General features: G+C 38.1%; 1 protein-coding gene across 12 annotated transcripts in view; it reads left to right on the top strand.

Moving 5' to 3' along the window:
• The window catches only part of LOC126106316 (YLP motif-containing protein 1-like), a 432507-nt gene that overhangs the window by 94732 nt on the left and 313278 nt on the right, over positions 1-24497 (top strand). For all 12 annotated transcript variants that reach the window (XR_007523332.1, XR_007523330.1, XR_007523331.1 and 9 more), the window contains 3 exons: positions 2863-2973; positions 3417-3521; positions 15346-16926. Coding sequence is in view for 9 of the 12 variants with exons in the window: in XM_049912551.1 (XP_049768508.1) it covers positions 2863-2973; positions 3417-3521; positions 15346-16926 (1797 nt within the window). In the remaining 3 variants the exon portion in view is untranslated. The remainder of the gene's footprint in view (positions 1-2862; positions 2974-3416; positions 3522-15345; positions 16927-24497) is intronic.

Here is a 24497-nt window from a genome sequence, read left to right as displayed (position 1 = left end):
TGAGACTGGGATTAGTGATCATGATGTTGTCATTACGACTATGGTTATGCAGTTGTTAGCATCCCACTTAGTAAATGAATCTACTTCATTTACTTCTGGTACGATGGTTGTGGAAGAATTATGGGCAAATTTTAAACACATTGTAAATCATGCATTGGAGAAGTATGTGCCGAAAAAGTGGGTTACGGACAGAAAAGACCCACCGTGGTTTAACAGCACAATTCGGAGAATGCTCAGGAATCAAAGACAGTTGCACTCGCGGTACAAGAAAGATTGGGAAAATGAGGACAGGCAAAAGTTAGTAGAGATTTGTGCTGCTGTAAAAAGAGCAATGCGCGAAGCATTCAACCCCTACCACCATCATACCTTAGCAAAAGATCTTGCTGAAAACTCAAGGAAATTCTGGTCTTGCATAAAATCGGTAAGTGGTTCGAAGGCTTCCATCCAGTCACTCACTGATCAGTCTGGCCTGGCAACGGAAGACAGCAAAACGAAAGCTGAAATTTTAAATTTAGCATTTGAGAAATCTTTCACGCAGGAGGATCGTACAAACATACCGCCGTTTGAGTCTTGTACAGATTCCCATATGAAGGACATAGTGATAGACATCCCTGGGGTTGTGAAGCAGCTGAATGGGTTGAAAATAAATAAATTGCCAGGTCCTGATGGGATTCCAATTCGGTTTTACAGAGAGTACTCTACTGCATTAGCTCCTTACTTAGCTTGCATTTATCACGAATCTCTTGCCCAACGTAAAGTCCCGAGTGACTGTATATAAGAAGGGTAGAAGGACAGATCCTCATAATTACAGACCAATATCCTTAACATCAGTTTGTTGCAGGATTCTCGAACATATTCTCAGTTCGAATATAATGAAATTCATTCAGACAAAGAAGTTGCTGTCCATGCATCAGCACGGCTTTAGAAAGCATCGCTTCTGCGAAACGCAACTCGCCCTTTTTTCACATATCATCTTGCGAATCATGGATGAAGGGTATCAGACGGATGATTCCTTGACTTCCGGAAAGCGTATGACTTGGTGCCCCACTGCAGACTCCTAACTAAGGTACAAGCATATGGGATTGGTTCCCAAGTATGTGAGTGGCAAGGAGACTTCTTAAGTAATAGAACCCAGTATGTTGTCCTCGATGGTGAGTGTTCATCGGAGGTGAGGGTATCATCTGGAGTGCCCCAGGGAAGTGTGGTAGGTCCGCTGTTGTTTTCTATCTACATAAATGATCTTTTGGATAGGGTGGATAGCAATGTGCGGCTGTTTGCTGATGATGCTGTGGTGTACGGGAAGGTGTCGTCGTTGAGTGACTGTAGGAGGATACAAGATGACTTGGACAGGATTGGTTATTGGTGTAAAGAATGGCAGCTAACTCTAAATATAGATAAATGTAAACTATTGCAGATGAATAGGAAAAAGAATCGTGTAATGTTTGAATACTCTGTTAGTGCTTGACGCAGTCACGTCTATTAAATATTTGGGTGTAACATTGCAGAGTGATATGAAGTGGGACAAGCATATAATGGCAGTTGTGGGGAAGGTGGATAGTCGTCTTTGGTTCATTGGTAGAATTTTGGGAAGATGTGGTTCCTCTGTAAAGGAGACTGCTTATAAAACACTAATACAACCTATTCTTGAGTACTGCTCGAGCGTTTGGGATCCCTATCAGTTCGGATTGAGGTAGGACATAGAAGAAATTCAGAGGCGGGCTTCTAGATTTGTTACTGGTAGGTTTGATCATCACGCGAGTGTTACGGAAATGCTTCAGGAACTCGGGTGGGAGTTTCTAGAGGAAAGGAGGCGTTCTTTTTGTGAATCGCTACTGAGGAAATTTAGAGACCAGCATTTGAGGCTGACTGCAGTACAATTTTACTGCCTCCAACTTACATTTCGCGGAAAGACCACAAAGATAAGAGAGATTAGGGCTTGTAAAGAAGCATATAGGCAGTCATTTTTTCCTCGTTGTGTTTCAGAGTGGAACAGGGAGAGAAGATGCTAGTTGTGGTACGAGGTACCCTCCGCCACGCACCGTATGGTGGATTGCGGAGTATGTATGTAGATGTAGATGTGGATCTACAAGCTAAGCTGCAACCACTGTGCTACATTCTATGTGGAAATGACAACCAACAAGCTGTCTGTCCACATGAATGGCCACCAACCAACTGTGGCCAAGAAACAAGCGGACTACCCTGTTGCTGAACATGCTGCCAAACATAACATCCTTCATTTCAGTGACTGCTTCACAGCCCGTGCCATGTGGATCCTTCCCATCAACACCAGCTTTTCTGAATTATGCAAGTGGGAACTTTCCCTGCAATACATCTTACATTCCTGTAACCCTCTTCCTGGCCTCAACCTTAGTCAGTCATTGTCCTCACCTGTCCAGCCACTTCCCTGTTCCCATTCCAGCATTACACAGCTCTCGTTCCACCATCCCACCCAGTCTCTTTTTATTTTTCCTCCTTTTCTGCTACAACTCCACCTCACCCCTTCCTAAGCTGATACGTGCAACATTTTTAGTGATGTCGTTTTAAAGAATCTTCTTCACTCGATAGAGAAATACTTCCATCTATGAGGCAGGCAACCATTCAGCATTGGCACACAATGAGTTGTGAAAGGTCTTGGTCTCAAATTGATTGATTGGTGTGTTTTGATACATCTTCATCAGGCGTAGAATGAAGTTCAAAAACAAGCCATACATAAGTGCATACAGTGTATACATAAAGTATAATAATAGCTCGCATAAATGTGGAGCCAGGTGCCAAAGGAATGTTAGTTTTATTTGCAGTTCGATATTTTAACATAGAAAGTAATCACATATATGAAAAATAACATAATATTTGTCCTCGTAGGATAACCCAGATGAGTTATCAGAAGCAGAAAAGGCCTTTGATATACAGTTTAAGCAGTGGGAAGAGCAGTTCAACAAATGGAAGGAGCAAAATATCAACCATCCAGATAAGGTAAATGTTTACTTTAACACTTAATTTGAAGATGCAGTACTTCATTTAAAAACTTTCTGAAGAGTCCTGTGGTGCCTCCAGTATTTTAGAGCTTTGTTACAATTTCAGTATTAAATTGACTGTTAGTCCAATACTCCACATTTCTAATAGTTGTAAAGGAGGAAGAAAATAAAACTCTTGTTATTGGTTAGTATTTGTATTTATATCATATGATAGTTGTGAATGAACTTTGCATTGTTACACTGATGTAAAGGCACCATTTTTGAGTGTCAAAATACTTTCCTGAGATTAGTTGAACTAATGACCGGAAACAAGATGGCTTGCACTTAACTGGAGGGAAGTGAAAGAATATGCGTAACTTAAATAATGTGAAATGTCTGTTATTATAATTGACTTTCATCTCGTAATGAATTTAGGTAAATGTTCTATATTTTGCTTTTTAGGTACAGTACAGGGAGTATGAAGCAAAATGGGAGAATTGGCGAGCACAGCTGCTTCACAGGAGAGAGCAAATGCGCCGTAAGCGAGAAAATTCTAATAAAACTGTGGTAAGTGTAATAGAAAAATTACAATTTGATAGTTTGTGAGTGTTTTGTGATATCTGCACTTACTGACTATGCCCCGCTAATTTCGAGCTGAATGGAAGGCTCAATCCAGAATTTCCACAGTTCTGTGGCTGTGTATGTTGTGACTTCTAATACATGTGTAGTAGAGTTACTAGTTCTCGGGGTTTCTCTAAATGGTTCGGTAGTACATTACTGTCACAGGACACTGCAGATGAAAAAAATTACAAACCTGTATCAGGCAGAACAAGATGCAGAATTGTAATTTTCATCATTTTCAGTTATATCTTTTGAAATAAAGATGACCAACAAACTTCTCATTTAGAGAGATTTAAGGAACTGCAGTTTGCAAAATGTGTAAATGTAGGTAACTTTCTTTGTATAATAATACCAGGGGTGTTCAACAAGTAATGGATTACATTTTTTCCTCAGCCAATTTTGGTTGGAAAAATGTGGAATTAGTTGTGGGACATCGTGAAATATTCCTGGTCCAGCCCCAGTTATTTCATGAAGCCCAGATAGGTGGCAGTGCCACACATAGCCTTCAAAATGGCGTCTGTAATTGCTGTGCGTTCCAAGCAGAGAGCTAGCTGTCTTTTGAGTGTGGCGCCACATCACCTCTCCTCGAAACAAAAAGTACAGAGCCTCACCCTCAGCCAGTAAATAAATGGTGACAGTCTTTGGCACCTGGAAGTGTATTGTGCTACCCTCAGGTAATTAAAGAAACGACTTCAGTGTGTTCATCACCATAAAAATGCAAATTAACTACTTCTTCTCCATGACAATGCAAGACCTCACACAAGCCTGCACATCTGAGAGCAGCTCACAAAACTTCATTGAACTGTTCATCATCATCCACCCTACAGCTTCTATCACGCACCTTCCGACTTGCTTCCGTTTGGCCCAATGAAGGGTGCACTCTGCAGGTACAGTTCATGGATGACGGGGAGGTTATTGATGGATCAAGATATTGGCCCCGATGTCAGCCAGTAGAAGGAAGGAAGGAAGGAAGGAAGATTGGGTTTAATGTATTCTCGATTTCAGGGTCATTTGAGATGGAGCACAAGTTCAGGTTGTGTCAAGATGAGGAAGGAAATCGCCCATGCTCTTTCAAAGGAAACATCCTAGCATTTTCCTGGAGTGACTTGGGGAAACTACGGAAAATCTGTATCTGACTGGTCGGACATCCCGTCATCCCAAGTTGGTCCAGTGTACTAACTATTGCGCCAACTCGCTCAGTCGACCAGTGGTGCAGTACCATGTGAGCATAAAGGCCGTCCAGTAAAGTGGCGTAAGGCCATTGCTTTGAAGGACATTGTGTTGAAAAATAGGGTTTTGTACCCAAGAGAGTGGGGAATGATATGGTGTGTTTATAACTGTAATGACAGTGGAGTCTGCGATACTATACGGTTACAGGCTGTTTGTTTCTGTGGTATTCTGTAGGTCATATCTTTGTTCTCACCAGCTATATTATTGCTTATATGATTTGTTTTTGTGTGGTTCTACACTTATGTGGATTTTAATCCCAGTGTTTTTTATGGGACTGCTTATGCGATACAGTGTTGTAGTGCGCTAGGTGTGTGACAGTTTCTAAATGTTGTCTTACTCTCAGAAATGTGCTTCCCAGTGTTTATTTTTACTGTCAATAAAGCTGTCAGTGATTACCATTATGGAATAAACTTTCATAGTTTTTTGATGATTGGGCCTGCAGCTGTGTTCCTGAAAGGACATTGTAAGTGAGGTTCCGGTATCACTGCTTATAAAATATTTGTTGATTATTAAGACAGCTGCGTTGGAAGATTTCAATTTTCAAGTATGGCTATGTCTGGTGACCGTACTTCTTACATTTCAAGTGAAATTCTAAAATATTCATTTCACGTCAATTTTTGACAGTTCATACCATAGGTGTTTTATGTTTATAAATCGACTATGGTGTGAACTTCATGTGGAATTTAATGAGAACAGTTGCCAGAGACAGTCACACCACATGTTATACATACATCAGGACAACATAGACATACTTGAAACTGGAAATCTTCTGAAACAGCTGTCATAAAAATCAATAAACGTTTTAGGCAGTTATACTGGAACCTCACTTATAATAAAATTTCATAGTTGGAAAACTTAAGAAATAACTTTTACAGCTGTGGTTTAACACCTACTATAGCCTCGCCAACTTCAAAGAAGCAAACCTATACAGTCGTGACACCAACAAAGACAGTGATATTATATGGACATCAAGACCACCTGATGTCCATAGGAAAGCATAATTTTGTAATGCTTTAAATTATCTTCTTCAAAATTTGGAGTATTGCACCCAGATATGTATTTCCACAGATAACCAGACGATGGCAGTCATGCTGAAATAAGTGTAGTGTTTAAAAAGTATTCTAAATATGTTTGTTATGTTTTCTCATATGTTCTGCCCCTTAAGTATCCCCTCAGTCTTAGGTCTACGAAATGAAAAATGAAGCTAATTCATCTAAACAAAAAATATGTCCATCACGTGTAATACACAAGTATAACAACAATAAAATTTGACAAATTTGCACATAGGTATTGTGTGTGCCCTGGGACAGTTACTGATTTACACAAGCTGCAGAACTCTGCAATTTTTATCTTCCTGTACAAATTTAAAATACCCTTTGCAATTGAAATACTGTTAATAGGAGAAAGTACTCTTTCAAAGTACTGCGAAATGTTCTTTTGATGTGTAAGTAAATTGAGAATTAAATAACATAATGAATGTATTTAAACATGAACATCTCTATGTTCCTCGTTAGTGACTCATTGTTACTTCCGTGTGTTACTTGTACAATAGCTGTTGTTCGATACAAGGTAAGTGTATCTCTGTGTTGCCAGTACAGTGCTGACCTATCATGATCTCTCTAGACATATAAGCTGCATCAATCATTCTTTCTTCATTCCTCGCATTCGCTTGAGCTACGCAGTCTTCTTTCTGCAGAAGCACAAACCGAAAAGACTTATGTGCTGACAACAATATTGATTACTACATTAAAACTTTTCGAGATCTGTCGCTCAGGAAACTTGAACTACCAATGGCACTTTGTGGGATTAATATTTACAATGGTGATACTGACAAAATGTACGGGAGAAACAGGTGGTCAGTATGAGAGCCGGGAGGATTAACGAAATATTGCCATAATAGTACAGAAGAGTTGGTCACAAAGGTGGTTGATTTTACATGTGAATTAAGACTGTAAACCTGTTGCATTAATGCTAAGCAGTATTTTTAGTTTCCAAGCAAGCTATTAGCTTAATAATGTATAGTACTTATATAACTTAAAAAATTTTCATTATAGATTGTGGGTAACTTACTCTATGTAATTGAAGTATTATCTGAAAAAAGCTGTACACATATTCAGACATATCTCAATAAAACTTAAAGATGATACAGTGATAGACATTCCACAAAACACAGAAATAAAATATCCTATGACTACAGTATCAGCAAATCACAATAGGACTTGTCAGTTCATACAAATACCTGGTGTAACAGTTTAGATGATGGTGACGAGGGGGGGGGGGGGGGGATGTGGAATGGAAAATCGATAGAGTTAATCATTGGTAAAACACATTTGGTTCATTGTTAGGATGGTGGGATACTGGGGAAACTAAATCTTTCTCTAAATGAGATTTGCTTACAAAACTCTTTGTGTGACTTATCCTAGAATATTTCTCAGTTACGTGGGGTCTGTACAAAATATAATAGGCGATATTGAACTTGTGCAAAGGAATGTGTCAGAAGATGCTGAAAACCTGGGTTGACAGATGCTTGAAGATGGATAGCAGCTGTCTCATGATACTTACAGAGTATCAAAGACCAGTATTAAGTGAGGAACCTGGTTATACACTACATCCTTCTGTATATTGTAGGAGCCACAGAGATGAGAGTAAACTGATTACTATGCTCACAGAGGCAGTTAAACATTCATTTTTCCTGCTCTGCATACACAAGTGGAATGGGAAGAAACCTCAATATTGGAACAGTGGGAAGTACCCCCTAGTCATGCACTTCACAATGGTTTCCAGAGCATTGGTGTAGATGTAGATTATAAATGATGTCCTTATAAGAATTCCCCAAATTTTTGAATAAAATTCATTAATAATGGGAAAGTTAAATTACTTTAAATTCATTAGTATACATTATGGTGATATAAGGAAAATAGTATCTGACAGGTGGCCACCAAAACTTTGGGATGAACTATACGCACTTACAGTATATAAAACTCTGGATTGTTTTCAGTTTGTTCACTTGTAAATGCGTCTCAAGGCAAAAGATGACATTTCTTGCATAATTGTTGTACACATTTTGCTTTTCCAAGACCCAATCAGCAAATTCATACCATTGCAATTGATGTCAGTTGAACCTTGTAAGGATGTAGATGATCTTCAGTCAGAATTCGCTACATGTTGCTCCTTGAAATGTTCAGTTCTTGTGATCGACAGTGAATTGAAGTTCAGGTCCTTTGGGGTACATTCTTATTTACTGTGGTGACATTTTCAGTAGATCTGTTGGTATGATGTTTACAGCAACAAAACCACTTTGCTCACATTTCGGACAAATATTGTCCAGCACAAAGAGAAGCATCCTTTGTTTACAACACAAACATTTTTCTAGAGTTCTACTTTTGTTCTTTGTAGAGAAAATGTTTGCGAAACCTTCCCTCTCCCACCAGGTCAAGTCTCTACCCCATGAGACACACAATTATATGTTATGTGCTGAGTGGAAAGCAGTTCCTGTTGAACCACTTTTGAGGTAGCTTCCAGGCAGTGACGGTACTTTATTTCAGGTGCCAGTGGTCTCTCAGATAAAAGTACAATCATCGTCATGTCCTAATTTTTATAGTTCGTTTTGCTTAAATGACAGCATGTCGTCACATATCAAAGGAATCATTGTCACAGTAAACAATGTCATTCTGTTCTGTTAGCAGTTACTGCTTATGAACAGTATTACCTTAAAAAAAATAAAAAAATAAAAAAAATGGTGAAAGGAAGAACTAGTGAATCTGTGTAATCTTATACCTCACGGAATGCTCCTGGCTAATAAGATTTTCAACAGCATTCAGTTGATGATTTGGTGAATAGTGCTGATGGACAGCATTATTACCTTCTCCAATAACACCTAAAATGATGATCTTGGGTTATGATTATCTTACTTGCCGAATGCAAGTATCGAGGATGTAATGATATGCATTATTCTTACAGTTAGTATTAGTGCATCATTAATGCAATTCATGAAATTCTTAGTGGCTCTTCATAAAAATGTAGAGTTTCAGGGCAGTAACATTGAATAAAATGTTCTCAGGCTTTCAGCTGTGCCAAGTGTTTAAAATGTCACAAGCTTTCTACCTGGTACTCCATAGTCTTTCTGAAGCAGAATGACTGCTGGTACGCCTTTATACACTTTTGCTGCCGGCTGTGACATCACTGGTGCATATGCTATCATCATACGTGGACGTAAGTTGACTCCTCATCAGATGTGGCTGCTTCACACATGCCTAAGCACACTGACATCAGCTATTGTAACCCTGCACCAAAGCACACTGTGGTGCAAACATTGGTGAAGCCACTCAGATCTAAATCGCTGACTACACTTTTTGATGGAGGCTGTGACCTACAGCTCAGCATGCATGCGATCCAAAAATAGCAAGGATAGAGCTCGCACATTGAATACGGAGTCAACATATGCTTGTACGTGGCAATACTGCGGACACCGCTGATGGCACAGCCAGCAGCTAGAGTATATGAGGACGTACCGGCAGCCCACAACAGTCATTCCATTTGACAATTGTCAAAAGCTTTTGCCATTTTATTGCCTGATGAGGGTACATGCATTCCACTTCAGAGGTCACCGAGAAACTAACTTCTACCTGAACATACGTCTGGGCACACCTGTCCATCTCAGTTGTGATGCAACGCGCCAAAGATGTCATATAGTGTGGAATTTGGAACATGTTTGAATCCTGCTAACTCTGTGTAACCGAGTTTGCCTGACATATCATGCCCTAATTCACTTAATGTCTCTCCAATGAGTGAACTATTATTGATACTAGGTTTTTTGAAATTTGATCCACTCTGAGAAAACTGACAAACTCACTCTCGCACATTACATATGGTTTTATAATCACTCTCTCATATGTTGCATCAAAAATTCTTTCTCCGTGACATCACATCACATCTCCTTCCCAATGTAATTTTGGCAATAGAAGTGTTGTAGAAGTTAAAGCAGTTAATTGTTGTAATTGATAACCAAAAAGCAGTGACAGTGATTTTCGGACCTTCATTTGTTTTCAAAACCCATAATTTGGGGCAGAGAATAATTATTGCCACTTTTCCACATGAATTCTGTCTTGCAGATCGTATTTTGTACTACGAAATTTAAGATTCCTACTTCAAGTTTCTGAGAGAGAGTTTGTAATTTGAATTTCAGAATTGTAAATGAGGAAAGAAACTGATGTTAATCTGGTGATGCTTTCTTTTTGACAAGTCGAGCATCAAGTGGCATTGTTTCTTGGTGGTAACATTGCACATAATTGCTTTGCTAATACTGGTTCTTCATCTAATGTGTCTCATTTAAATAAACTACTATGTCTTTGAACTCAGGTTCTTTATGTATTAGGCTCATTTGTTCAGACACTATTTTAAATAGGCCCTGTGGAACAACTTCCCACATTACTTCCTTCCTCTATGTGACAAAGACTTCGTAGTATGAGCGCATACCATTGCAGCTTTGTGAGGTATTTGAGCTTGTACTACCCTGAAAGACCAGCCAATACAGAAAACACACTAGAACATGAAAACCAAATTAATTTGATAATACTGCTTTTGCCAGATGGTTTATTGGCTTCTGGAATAGCTTCACAAGAACTGTAGAAATTAATATAACTAAACACAATTTATGAAACTAACAGTGTGTAGCTAAGAACAGTAGGAGTCCCAACCATTCTGATATTCTAGGAGATGCACTGGATGTAGAATGAAAACAATAACTTGTATCGCACCGGACTCTGCTCTTGTGCAGTCATACTCAATACTGAAACTCCATGAGAGCAGTATTGTTAAATGTATTACAGCCAGAACTCACTACTTCTCAATGATTGGCGTTCTCCATCGGAAGTTTGTAGCCTTCCCGACAGTTTACTATAGGGTAAGGAGAAAATTGCTCAGCATACAGATGGCATTGATAGTTGTTCCAGATGAGGTACGTCCTGGGTTTAAAACTGTAGGAAAAAGTACTGTAATAGTTCCCAGTAAAGTGACCATTAAGGTGTATCAAATAGCTACTACTGTTGGAATGGTATAAGGAGCAGTAAAATGGAATTGAGATGATGGAAAACACGTAAGTGAACCATTTGTCATTTCAAAAGTAATCGCCATAAACTTTAATGCGTATATCCCACTGTGAGACATGATGCTCAGTGTCTTCATAGGAAAATGTTTGTGGTGGCCTGTGGAACCGTTAAGGTACACAGGAGTGCTGCTCTTAGTCTGAAGCAAATCAGCTGTCACGAATGTCTTTCTTTGGGCTTCCAAAAATATGGAAACTGCGTGGGAGGGATTGAGACTGCATGGGGGATGTGTAAGGGTTTCCGAGCTCAACCTCTGCAGTGCGGTCAAAACAACCTTGGCAAGATGTGGGTGGGCCCACACATAATGAAGAATTCATGTTGCTAGTCGGATTGAAAGTGACAAATTTTATGTAGTTTTGTTACACAGCTAATTGTGCATGAAGTCACATTATGTGTTGTTTTCTTTATCAAGATGAAATTTGAAGATCTTAGTCACAAAATCTCTGTGATGACCAACCGTGAACTTTGAGATAATATTCATTTTGTTGTGGCGAATTGTAATGACATTCTTGCAAAGTGTGTTAGTGTGTGTGCCTACTCAGTGCTGACACCACACACAAATTATTCGCAGCATTCTGCCTACGTCCATTCCATGCACTACAGGTATTACATTGCTGGAGTTGGTAGTGCATCGTAATGGCATGAAACTTGGGGATTCTCTCAACATTTCCTTCCCTCAGTTTAGGAGTTTAACATAAAATTAAGAGTCCACATTCCATTTTGTATACACTTCCCATAAACTCGCATGCCCCCTCTTTTCCATAGATCATGCTTAGCCTAATAAGGAAGTTCAGTAATTTCATTTTTGCTATACCTGTCTTTGTGCATTTTTAACTGTACTGCTTCTTTTAAGTTCATATTTCATTTCAACTCATAAAATAGTCAATTTTTGATTGAAAATGAAATTGCTAGAAGCCAGGTAAGGATTGTAGCTGTAAATGTAAAGAAACATTTATGCCTACCTGCAATTGTCAGTAATATCCCAGATATGCGTGGTACCAATGCAAAGAGATCTTGTAGTTTATTTACTGTTGCCATTGAAATTAGTGCAAACAGTATCACCTGTACCCAGTTTCTTTCTCCCCCCCCCCCCTTTCATTTTGTAGCTTTATGTGTAATTTAATTGTTTTTTTAATGCAGCTGCCATCCTTACAGTAAATTTGTTTTTTACTTCTCAGACATGATGTGTACTGTGTGGAAGATTTTAGTTTTATTTGTGAAGTATTGTATCATTTGCTTGCAACTATTCTCTCCACCTCCAGATAGAATTTTGTAGAACATGTAAGGTACTGTTGCACAATGCAGGTATGTGGGTTTGGCAATTTACATTCAGGTTTCATTGGCACCCTTAATAAAGTTGAATTCCATAAGAGATACTTAAATGTGTGTAACAATAACTTTCCCAGTCTTTTATAATTGAGGAAAACAGTTTGTATGAAATTAATACAGAAAGGTTATTCATAACATGAAATATTATAATGAGATGAGATGGACGGTGTATTTACTTGTTTTCATCAGCCTTAGGGCAGTGAAAGTGAGGTGAGCACAGTAAAGTGTCACAAATAGTAATGAATGAGAAATATTGGCTCATCTTTAACTCCTGTGTAGGAGACATGTGGTTTGTTACTACTGCTGATGTGACTGGAGAGGTTTTGTAGAAACCATTCTCAGTGTGATTCATTCTGTGTGTGTCTGTTATGGATGAAGGTGTAGTTTACATGCCCTTATTTAGTTGTTGACAATGTATTGCATTGTGATCAGTTGAATTTTTATCCTTGGTGTATTTGTTGTGTCAGAATCTGTTACATACTGTGGCTGGTCTTTCATTGAAAACTAACTAATCAGATAAACACATTAATAAGAGGTAAACCGTGGTCATCCAAACGAGTCCTTAAGGACTGGCACTGAGCACTGTGGCTAATATCCTGAGGGGGTCACATGTGCGCAGTCCACCCGAGACTTTCAGCAGGTTTACAAAGGACTGTTGTGCTGTGCGGGTAATACTTATTTGTCTTCTGGATAGCAGCAGCTGCAGCATTTTAAAGAAATGGAATGGTGTAATTTTTGTGACCTGTGGTAGCCTTTGAAAGTGCCGCTGAAATAGCACATAAAATTGTTAACTGAAAGGTTTTGTAAAATCAAGAGAGCATTTGTTGCTGCTTCATGTTCTTGTTGTATATACAATGTAATACATTTTTCCAGCATTCTGCTGACTCCATTAGCACATTTTTGTTGTACTATTTTCTCAAGAAGTTAAAAAGTGATTAATTACAGTAATCATTATCACCACTCGTTCATGTTCACATGGTGTGTTTACTCTAATGAACTCACAGGTGTCATTAAGCTTGCAGTGATACACAAATTCACCTGAGCAGTATACAGATGCAGCAGACTGACACCATTAGCTGACGTTCCATTTGGTACACCACTTCCTGCAAAACAAAGCCACCACAATGTGTGTATTATCACCAAACAGGAACTAAAGTATGAAGAAAAGCAATTTTTGTATTATTAACTCCAGAAAAAAACCTGCGTGCCACCGCATGGTCATCTTTTAGGCATATTTCCTGTGATAATCTTTCTGCAGTTCATACATAATGTTAGGTGACTGTTTTTGTAAAAACTAACAGTACAAAGATTCTTCCGAAAGTTCATTTTTCAGTTTCCTCGTCACTTTTCAAAGTTTACTCCTATCTTCACTATAAAGTTTGCAGGTGTACTTAAAACTGAATCTGCATTCTTCTTAATATTGCTTATTGCAGAAGTACCTACACCATACGTATCAGCTAACTAACCAGTTTCTCATTTTAAAAAAAAATGAATTGGTATTTATTTTAACTTTTAATGATAACACTATCCTTTTGTGCTTTGACATGTTCATGCACAGACATGGCCCAGTGCAGTGGCGTAGCAATTGGCAATGTTTAACTCAAACAGTAATGAAACGTGAGAGACCATGTGAGTTATAGGTGGGTAGTGATGCTGCCACATACATGTGCTCACACGGACTAGACTACAGAGATATTTGCTCGTGTTCGGTAATCCAAATGATTGCTAATCTGGATAATCGAGTCTCTGCTGTATATGGTTCCAGAGACATTTCCAAATCTCAAACATTTATGATGTATATATACAGACTGAAATGGCAAATTAAAATGTGTGCGAAGGCCAGGATTTGAACTTGGGTGTCCTGTTCACTAGGCAGATATGCTAACCACCATGCCACCCTTGAACAGAGGCTTTGCAAAACTGCAAGGAATACCCTAGCATGCCTCACTGCTCTGTCCAAATTCCTGTTCACACCTCAGCCCACTTGGTACTCTACCTAAACTCAAACAGCATATACATCTTTGAGCCCTGCCTTAACCTGCTTTACTAAATCTGCCACATTTCCCTTCATTGTTGAAGATTTCATAAAATGGTGAAACATGAGATGAAGCTGAACTTCTCAATTTACGTGTTTATCCACACTACTTCATTTGTTCCTGTAGTAGTAAGTAGCAAATTAAACCATATTGATGGCCCAGAGTATGTGCTTTGTGAAGCATAAATGGAATAAGGGTATGTCCAAGAATGTTGGAGTTTAGCTCTAGTCATTCCTTCTGAAAAACAGTCACACACAGTAGTCTGCCATTCTGTCAGAAATTCATATTTAGCAATGATAAACAATTTAAATTTTGTGTTGTTGCACACACTTACAGTGCCACAAGAAACTGCAACAAGTTATTGAATTTTAAAGTCAGGATTAAGTTTGTGTTATTGCTCATACACCAATCGCTGCTGATTAGACACCTGGCTGTTGTGGAGTTCCGTGTGTGTTAAGAAAATTGGATCTAAAACTGTTAAGATTCATAGTTTGGAAAAGGTGGAAAAGGTCTTCAGACCATCAATTGCAGCCGTTACATTTTTATTGCTGTAATTAACTAGTGCAAATTGTTCTCGTGGCATACTATGGTAAAGCTAGAAAATTGTGTTTGAGGTGGTTGTTCCCAAACATTCTGCAGTATCATGATCAGGACTTGGCAGCCAGTAGCCTAAGTCAGCATCAGTGTGTGTTCTATCATCCTCCTCCTCCACAACCACAACCTCCAAAACTCTCTCTCTCTCTCTCTCTCTCTCTGTGTAATTGTTTGCTATATCCTTCTTTGACTTCCCTTCTTCACACTGCAGCATTGGCCAGTAACATTTTCCTTTGCCTTGACACTCTACTACAGTTTTCTAATTTCCATGAGAGTTCATAATATGTGTTTTACTTACAAGGTTTGTTTATATCTCTATCAAAATTCTGAGTTTCAAGTTTTATCAAGATCCAGTTTTAGAAATTTTTTTGATGAGTCTTTTCTTGAATTACTTTATCCAAGCTTTAAGCTGGAGACATACTATGTAGAAGGTTTTGGAATAAATTTTGAAATTTTAATTATTTTTCTGTTATACAGGATCCAAACCGAGCTGGTCGTGGAAAGCCTAACCGTGACCGCAACAGTGTGAGTAGTGGTCCTCCTGTTGGAGGATACTTCACTACTCCTCCACAGGGGGATCAACAGCAACATCAAGAACAGCAACAAGACCAAAAGCAGCAACAAGATGACCAACAGCAAACACAGCTGAATCCTGACAGTGACTACCGCCAGACACCTGCCAAACAAGAGGGGGGTGGGGTAACTGACACAGAGCAGAAGACAGAACCAGATGACGGCAGTGGCATTCAGGCATCTGCAGAGACAGACCAATCTCAGACAGGTCAGGATGGCACAGAAGGGAGGGACGTAAAAGAAGAAACAGCGGAGAAACCCCCTAAATCTAGCCCTGTGAAAGATGGCGTGATCCCAGGCTTGGATCTATTAACAAATGATGGGGAGAAGAAAGAATCTGCAGACGGACATGGGGCCACTGAAGAAACCGAAAATAGTGCCAAAGACACAGACGATCGTGCAGACCACTTGACATCTGCGTCAGGCCAAGACTCCACTTTTTTGAATCAGAATGCTGGTGGACAAAACTCCACTGGGGCCCAGGGATCATCATTTATTGACCAGAGTTCACTGCAGCCTAACAAACAAGAGGAGGATAGTGGAAATCATGAATTGGACAGTTCTTCCGAATTGCAGACAATTAAACAGTATGGCAATAGAGAAGCTCCCGCTGGGCAGAGCATGGGCCAGGCTAGTGGAAACACACAGTTCACAAATCAGCCTCCTCCACTTTTTGGAAGCCAGCCACTGGGAGGTTCTGACAATAGGGGGCCACCACCTCCCTTTGGCAAGGGTGGATTTGCAAATCCCCCCCCAGGTGTACCCCCTCAGTTCGGCGGAGCAAATCAGCTACCACCCAGTCAACAGTATGGGAACCAAAATTTCCAGCCAGGACCTGGCAATCAATTTGGAGGCCCACAGTCTGGACCAGGAGGTCCCAACAGAGGTCCTCCACCATTCGGAGGAGGTAATTTTGGACAGCCTCCTCCAAATGCCCAGGGATTCGGCAACCAGGGGCCACCAAACTTCGGTAGGGGCGGTCCCGGAGGTCCACAAGGTTTTGGAGGGCCGAGAGGACCACCGAATTTCGGAAACAATCCGCCAGGTGGTCTGGGTGGATTTGGCAATCAGGGACCGCCAGGAGGACCCGGTGGGTTTGGAAATCAGGGAAGAGGCCGTGATGGACCACCGTTCGGAAGTGGAGGCCCTAGATTTGGAAGCGGTCAGAGTTTTCCTCAGGGAGGACCGAAACCTTGGGCTTCTGATGACTGGCAAAAGCCCCCGATCAAGGAGGGAGGTGGTCTCCTGGGAAATTATCCTGCCGAGAAAGATAATACTGACAGGGAACGCCCTCCAGGATACCCTCCGCCTCTGCTAGGTCCTCGCGAACTTCGTCGCGACCAAGACTTTGGCGGCTTTCGCGGAGGCAGAGGCGGACCTATGGGTCGAGGTGGGGGTCGTGGGGGTTGGCAGCACAGGGGAGGTCGAGGAAGGTTTGGGCCGGGGCCAGGGCCACCAGAAGATGGACGTGGCGGCAATGACCAGGTGAGCAGGAGATTCTCTCGCCCGTAGGAAGTAAATAACTTTGCAGGATTATGTGGACTGTTGGCCTCACTCGATCTGTGATGATTTTTATTTTCTGCGCTTATCATTAAAATGGTTTACTGCTAAGACATGCATAGATAAGGTGGCAAATGTGTTTTTTGCATCGTTGTTGTTTTGAATCAGGCAGTGACTTGTGCACGAGATGCATCTGACACCGTCAGATTGATAGAGATTTCCAGATGAAGCTTTTTAGACACTGCTATCTAATCAAAATTACAGTGTAACAGATTAATGCTAGAGTATGTACACGCTTCCTGTGTTCAGTAAAATGACATCTTCAGTTGCATACAGTGAGTTCTGTAAGAGCTGGACTTCAAGCTGTTTTTCTGTATTGGGAGAAATTACAGTATTTATGCACTTTGTGAATTTGTTCATTACATATCGAGTGTTGGCTATAGAATAGTTCCTGCTCACTATGATTTTTAAAACAGTCAGTTCTCTGATTCATAATACTGATATTTGACCACATTCCTCCTGTTATCAATATTATTGTCTAACAAGTGAGTGGTTATAGTATTCAGAGGCTCATTGTATGCTGGCTTAGGTTGAAACATTTTACCACATGTTTGAAGACTAAAGCAGGTCTGGTTTTAAATAATTTTGAAAATATGGTTGAGAGAGGTGTGTGTGTGTGTGTGTGTGTGTGTGTGTGTGTGTGTGTGTGTGTGTGGCACATTCGTGCAGGTGCACATATTTTTGAATAGATGTGTTTTTGTTCTATTTGTTAAAAAGAAAAACTTTTGTTTCAGATATTATTTTTGTCATGCACAGAGCTCACTGTGACACATACGTTGTATTTTTAGTGTGAATTTGCTGTTCTTTGAGTTGCACTCTTTGCAGGTGATCTACACATTATTGAACTATGTTTTAAAGTGTGGAAGAAAATGACTTAAAATATTTTGTTTATTGCCATCAGTGCACCTTTTGATCACAAAATTGCAATTGAAATAAAAAGGAAATTATTGTAAGATACAATCTTAGAACAAAGCTGTTTCAGTTAGCCATATGCCAATAACTATATTAGTTAATTGCATACTCTGCCTTTACTCAATATGTGAAATAAAGGTTGTGTTCTGCCAGTAGCCCATTAAGTGTTTGTGCTTATAAATTCTTGTTAGGCTGGAATGTCAAAAAATGAGAATATCTGCCGTATAAGAAATTAAGCTGATAGTACTTGCCAAATGGTTGAAATGATGACCATGTGAATAGAAACACTTACTGATTGTTAGCCTACCCTTCAGTTCTGCAGGTGTAAGTGAATTTATCAGTCACTTTGTGTTTTTTATTCCGGTCATCATCTTGTGTTATGGTTAATAATGCCTCTCATTGACCCTTGTAATTGACACTTTTCTGTTCTTTATTATTATTATTTTTAATTTACGTGTTGAGAAAATTTCCTGTGCGAACAATTAAATATTTACTGCTGAGAGATGGTTGTTATGCTCATAAAAATCTGGTAGAATATCCTTTTCATTATCTTGAAATTTTTTTACTAGTGGTATAATTTGAACATTCAACTTTTTTCTTGGCAAATTACTTCTTAATGTGGAAGCCACTGTGTATTCTGTCTTGACTAAAGCTTGAAACATTTTTTTTAATTTGATGAAGAATAATATGACAAACCTACTGATACTGTTCACAGTAGACAATAAAAGTAATATCTTTGAATAACTGTGTAATTAGCCGGAGACTAATAAGAACAGCCTAATTTTATTTATCATTTTCGAAGTCTTCATTATTTGGATTTCTATTGTTTTTAAAAATGATGCCATTCAGTGATTAACGAAATTATTCAATACATGACAGTGAGGTGGGTTGCAGCCTTTATGTTGTCATCCTTTTGCTGTAAGGCAGTGAATATGTAACATAACTTACACCAATAAAATGAGTCTGTCAAAAGTGAAATTTATAGTTCTTGTAACCTATTTATAACCTGTTGTTTTTCTGCTCTGTGTGTGTGCATGTTACTACAATACATTATAATTTATCTAACACAGCTCAGTATGTTGTACAGCTTTTCCTTCCAAAGTGGGATTTACAGAAACATTTCTTCGCCTTTTTTTGAGACAAAGTTGCTTTATATTTATCATGTGTAACCTATGACCAGAAGTTTGAATTTCAGGCTATATTAACAACTGATAACATTCAAAACTTTCTTATTTCCCAACACCCATTGGTGTACTCTCTTCTTGCTTAGCCGATTTTACACTCCCTCTTACCCTCCTATTCCTTGCAGCCTGATTCAAGTGTAATGTATATTTCATTTCATTAATGCTTTCCTTCTCATCTTCTACTCTTTGCCTTTTGTTTGACCTATTTTTTCTGCTCTTCACCTTTCTGTCAGATCCTACTCTCATGTGTTTATCATCTTATTTATCATCAGATATTAACAGCACCAATGAATAATTTTCTATCAAATTTACAATACATTCTTAAATTATTCTTCTCAAGGTAGTTTTTTTCAGGTGTTTGGTTTCAAATATTCTTCTCCGTAAAATTACATCATCTTTCATTTAAAAAATGCATATACTTGTTGTGGACAAGTAGTGGAGAATCTTAAAAGCTTTTTTGTCAATATCTTGCATACAGAGTTTATGTACAAAAGCAATACAGTGTTGAAACAGAGGGGCTAAGAAATCTGAACATATGAAAATTCCAGGAGGTGAAAACAGTTATTATGTGTCCCTGAACTTGACTTCAGAATCAGTCACCAGTTAAATGTAAAATTTGTATTAGATTTATGTTGCATCACTGTTTTATTTTAACTGCAACACTAATGTAAAATCTGTATTAGTTATGTTGCATCACTGTTTTATTTTAACTGCACCACGGATAACATTATCAAATCTTTCAAATGTTTCAACTTCAAGCCACAGGCATTGAGACACTTGATTTATTACACAGTTTTCCAAAAAATAGACAGAAGGACTATCATTAGCAGAAACAATACTGTTAGCATCATAATTATTAAAAAAAGTACTTTTTTTCCCCCAAATGATGTGCTTTGTGAGTTTAGGTATCCATGTTGTGAGTGTTACATGATTCATGTAACATAAAATTTAAAATAAAAAAATAAAAAAAAGTGATTTGCCTCACTAAATTAACATGTGATTACGCTGCTACAAAAGACAGTTTTTGATGTAATGTTTCATGAGTTGTTGACATGAAGACGTCTTCTAAATCTTTCATTTAGAGTATAATTTTTAGTATACAAGTCGTCAAGAAAATGGTGAATTTTCGACCTCGGTTAAAATGTTAGAACTTTCTATACCAAGGAGCTATACAGACTTTATCAATACACTATTAAATGAATTTTTAGCGTAATTAACCATTGAAAATTTCGTATCGTCTTAAACTTTGTGGCTTTTAATTCAGTTTTTTAATTCTCTCCTAAGAACTTTTTGGTGAAAGTTGTCTGCTGCTCCTTATTTCATTTTTGTATACTTCCCTGTAGTTAATTGCAGTATCCTAGCATGTTGTTAATTTTCATTGTCATAAGTTTTGCTTGATCTCACATCTTCAGATTTTCTTCTTTGCGACTTCCTGTTAGTTATTTAACTACTTAGTTCCTCTTATGTGTACATAGCATGGTGTAACTTCGGTTATAATTTTGATTTGAGCATGTGGCTGTAATATTTTCATGAGACACTGGCATGATCACTTCGAAAGTGGCTGAGATGAATATTGTTTGTTCCTAAATTTTACATATTTTCAGTATGGACTTTGGACAGTCAGTTTTCCTTTTCAGTAACTCAAATTGTAGTGGACATGAAAATATTGAAAGTTGAATATTCACGGATGACTAGTTGTAGACTGTGGTTTAGATTTCTCTTCCTTGAAGAAGCGACAGTAGAATTGTTAAGAAAGGTATCACAATATTTTTTAAACATATGACTTCACCTAATCGACTATTGACTGAATTACAGTAAATTACTACGCCTCTTTGGCCACAGGCATTTTTAGCATAAAATGACAGATTTCTGTACATTTTCTTTCCTTTACAGAGTAATATTGAGCAAGAGCATATCAGTGAAACTTTTATTGCATTACAACATGTAAATTTTTTGGAATAATTCTGCACAGCCCATTTTACAGGGCTACAACATACTGCTAAATCAAAGGAAAACAATGTGTTACATGTAGACTGCCATTGCTGTTGTGTTACTGCAAATCATTAGTCTCTCTTTGTGAGCTGTGAGGTTTCACATCCGCTATCGATGCTAAAACATGAACACTTGCATCTTTTGATGTGTAATTCTGTGTGATAGACCATATTGCGATTGAAAAATAATAGTACAGATCCTGAAGTGCTCATTTCCAAAGCTTGCACACTAGAAGTTGCCAAAAGCAGTGGACTTTCAGACTTACCTTAATAAGCTATGTTGTCAGATTTGTGCTTTAGCTCTACTGAAAACTGTGAACCCATTTGCGTCTTTACATTCTGTTCAGCATAATGCTTCTCCAGGCTTTAAAATCCATAACTTCTCCAGGCTTTTAAACTTATAACTGCTTCATTCCAAGATTCACATATATTCCACCACCTGTCTTTTGACAGTAATCCACGTACATTATATTTGAGTAATTGGTAGTTTTGATCATAAATTAATGTTGTGGTTTTCTTGTTATTTTAGCCTCAAAATTATATGGTACTGCATGCTTTCCATCCCTCTTAACATTTTTCGTGCCTCTGTAAACAGAAGTATTGGAGAAATATGGCGATTTTCTAATATTTGACATTTTCACATTATAGCTTCTGACCGAATGGTTATGATACTTGTTAATGCACCAGAATTGATTTGTCACCCTGTTTGACAATAGATTTCAGTGTTGAGCTACAAATGTTGTTGCAGTACTATTTTGCCGGGCTTTGGCGTTTGTAGAGTTCTTGTTAAAGCAGCTACTTTGATGTCTTTTATTTTCTCATATATTTGATTCTGTGTATGATGCTGAGGGGACAACTTCTTTGCTGTTGTAGAAGTATGTCCTGTTTACCCATTGATAATTGCACAAGACATGGGCCTTTTTTATGTGCTTATCAGTAGCATCAAGCAACAGTCTTTTGCTTGTAAATGGCCTTGGAAATTAGAGTAAATTATATAAATGTCCTGTGTGAACAGCAGACTGCAAGTTTTGTAAATTAAAAATTTTAAGCTTTTGTCACCAGTTAGTCTTTTGTGGAGTTAGTGACATCTCTCTGAGCTTGTTTTGTGGGAGGTAATCACCAGGCTATGGAAGGGGGTTATTCCTTCTGAATGTAGGTATTCAAAATATTGTTTTATTTTGTGTCGAATCATGAATTAAAAATAACTGTTAGATTCCTCTTTGCCCCTGGCATAGCATGGCCCCCTTTTTATGTTTGGTTTTTTTTGTTTATAATTTATTATAGCAGTTTCACAGCATCATTATATTGTGATAACTCCCACATTAATTACGCAAAAGGCTAGACCACAGGTGTAACTTTGTGAGGTTTTTTCTTGTCTGTAATATTATGATTGGCTGTGTGTTGGATAATGTTCCGTTCCTAAAATTAAGAAACGTAGTGTTTCTGCTTAACTGTCCCGTTACGTGCGGCTTGGAAAACCAATGTACTCATTTTTAAATACTGAATTACTCTTTATAATTCAATTACAATTTACAAAATAGTCAATATTTACATAAACTTGAATTCATAAAATGAAACGTAAATTCCTGACACTTTTCGGTCTTAATTAAAACTATAACAAGTCGTTACTGTGTTTCTTGTCTCTGAGGAAGTCAGATTAATTGGGACAATTGTTCAATGTATTAAACTTTGCTGGAGCCAGAATATGGGGGAAAAACACCACCAGTGAGTGAGTGAGTGAGTCTGTGTGTATTGTCTTAACTTGTTAGCTTGGGAGCTTAGTGCAGATGCCTGTGCTGTTATTGCTGTTGAATATTTAGAACAAATAGATCAACTGTAATCATTTAATTGAAAGTAAAATTTTGTCTGACATGATGAATGTTATTTGTACCATAAAGGAGTGATATTCAAACAGAATTGCAGCTTATGTACCATGAATTAAACATTTGTTTTGCATATTTTGATGTGAATGAAATAGCAAGATATCTTGTTCATAAATGAATAAATTCTTTTGTCATACCAATGAGTTGATTTATTTTATGACTAAAGGTTTGTACATATCGTAACTTTGATGTCTAAAACATTTTGCAATATGTTGTTTGTAATTTTTGATGAATAATCATTCTGTTGAAATCTTATTATGAATTTTTATGATACAACCTTTTTTACCCTGTTGCAAAATTTTGTGTGCACATATATGTATATGTATATATATAAACAAACACATGCGTGCGCATGCGCAGGAAGTTCAAATTTATTGACACACACACAAATTTCTGCTCCACAAAGGCACACACTGACACAAGGAAATCTATCATTTCTTTGAATATAATGAAGCAACTTAGGATATTAATGTTTTCATCAGTCTCAGTTTTGTGTTGTGTGAGGCACCCCTTTCATTATGAGGATATAACAATACACTTTGAAGAGCAAAGTAGTAATGAAGGTGGGAAACATGAAATGAAACAGATGAGAGGCATTTTATCAGTCAGTAAGGGAAATAAAATTAATTTGACAGCAATTGGATATTCATTAATCATAGTACTAATGTTGATGGCTGTAAGATGGAAGAATCTGTGATGATTATTAACTCATTGCACTCTTGAAAGTATGTAAGCTTGTTATAAAGTAATTTTCACAAAATCTTTTGCCTTGAACATTACAATGACTATGCTAGTGCTGATTGAACAGAGATGATGAAGTGATCACTTCTTGCTTTGACATGGTATCCAATTAGTTCATTTGATTTCAATATGTAAGAATGATAACAAATGTTACATTAATAAATTGTTTGGATTTGTCTCTGATAACTGTTTCCCAAAACCAGCACCACCTCCTCCTCCTCCTCCTCCTCCTCCTCCTCACCATGGACTATAGAGGACAGAGGAACCACTTTGGAAAACTCATGCTTGTCTATAGTTATATACCTTTGCAAGAGAAGTTATCTTTCCACTGATCATACAAGCAAGATTTCTCACCCGCTATGTACTCTTTAAGGGTTTTGTACCATAGGCACAGTGTTTCATATCCTGCCTTGGCAGCCATTGTTGGCAGAAGCTAATTAGGCAAGTGTTTAATTTCCCTAATTTAAATACACTCCTCTCTAACCTCCAGGAATGTCTTCTGCAGTCAAAAAGTTATGCTCAAGACCAAAACACCAATCATCATCAAAGAATTTCTTTCCACTGTCAGTTGATGTAGTACTCCTTGTTCAGTACCCTAACTGCAAACTATGTAGAGTAACTGAAATTAATTTTGGAATTTGTATCAATTCACTGAACTTAGTCTCTCAAGAAAATAATGAATCTGGCCTTTTAGAAAACAATTTTCCTTATTTTAAAAGCAACAAGAGGAAATCAATTGTGAAAAACATAAAGCATTTGAAACTTCCTATCTAGAGGACATATAA

The sequence above is a fragment of the Schistocerca cancellata genome, chromosome 10 (genome assembly GCF_023864275.1).
Source record: "Schistocerca cancellata isolate TAMUIC-IGC-003103 chromosome 10, iqSchCanc2.1, whole genome shotgun sequence".
Classification (NCBI taxonomy): Eukaryota; Metazoa; Arthropoda; class Insecta; order Orthoptera; family Acrididae; genus Schistocerca; species Schistocerca cancellata.
Note: the sequence above shows the minus strand (reverse complement) of the source record. Positions and strands in the feature narration are given on the sequence as shown.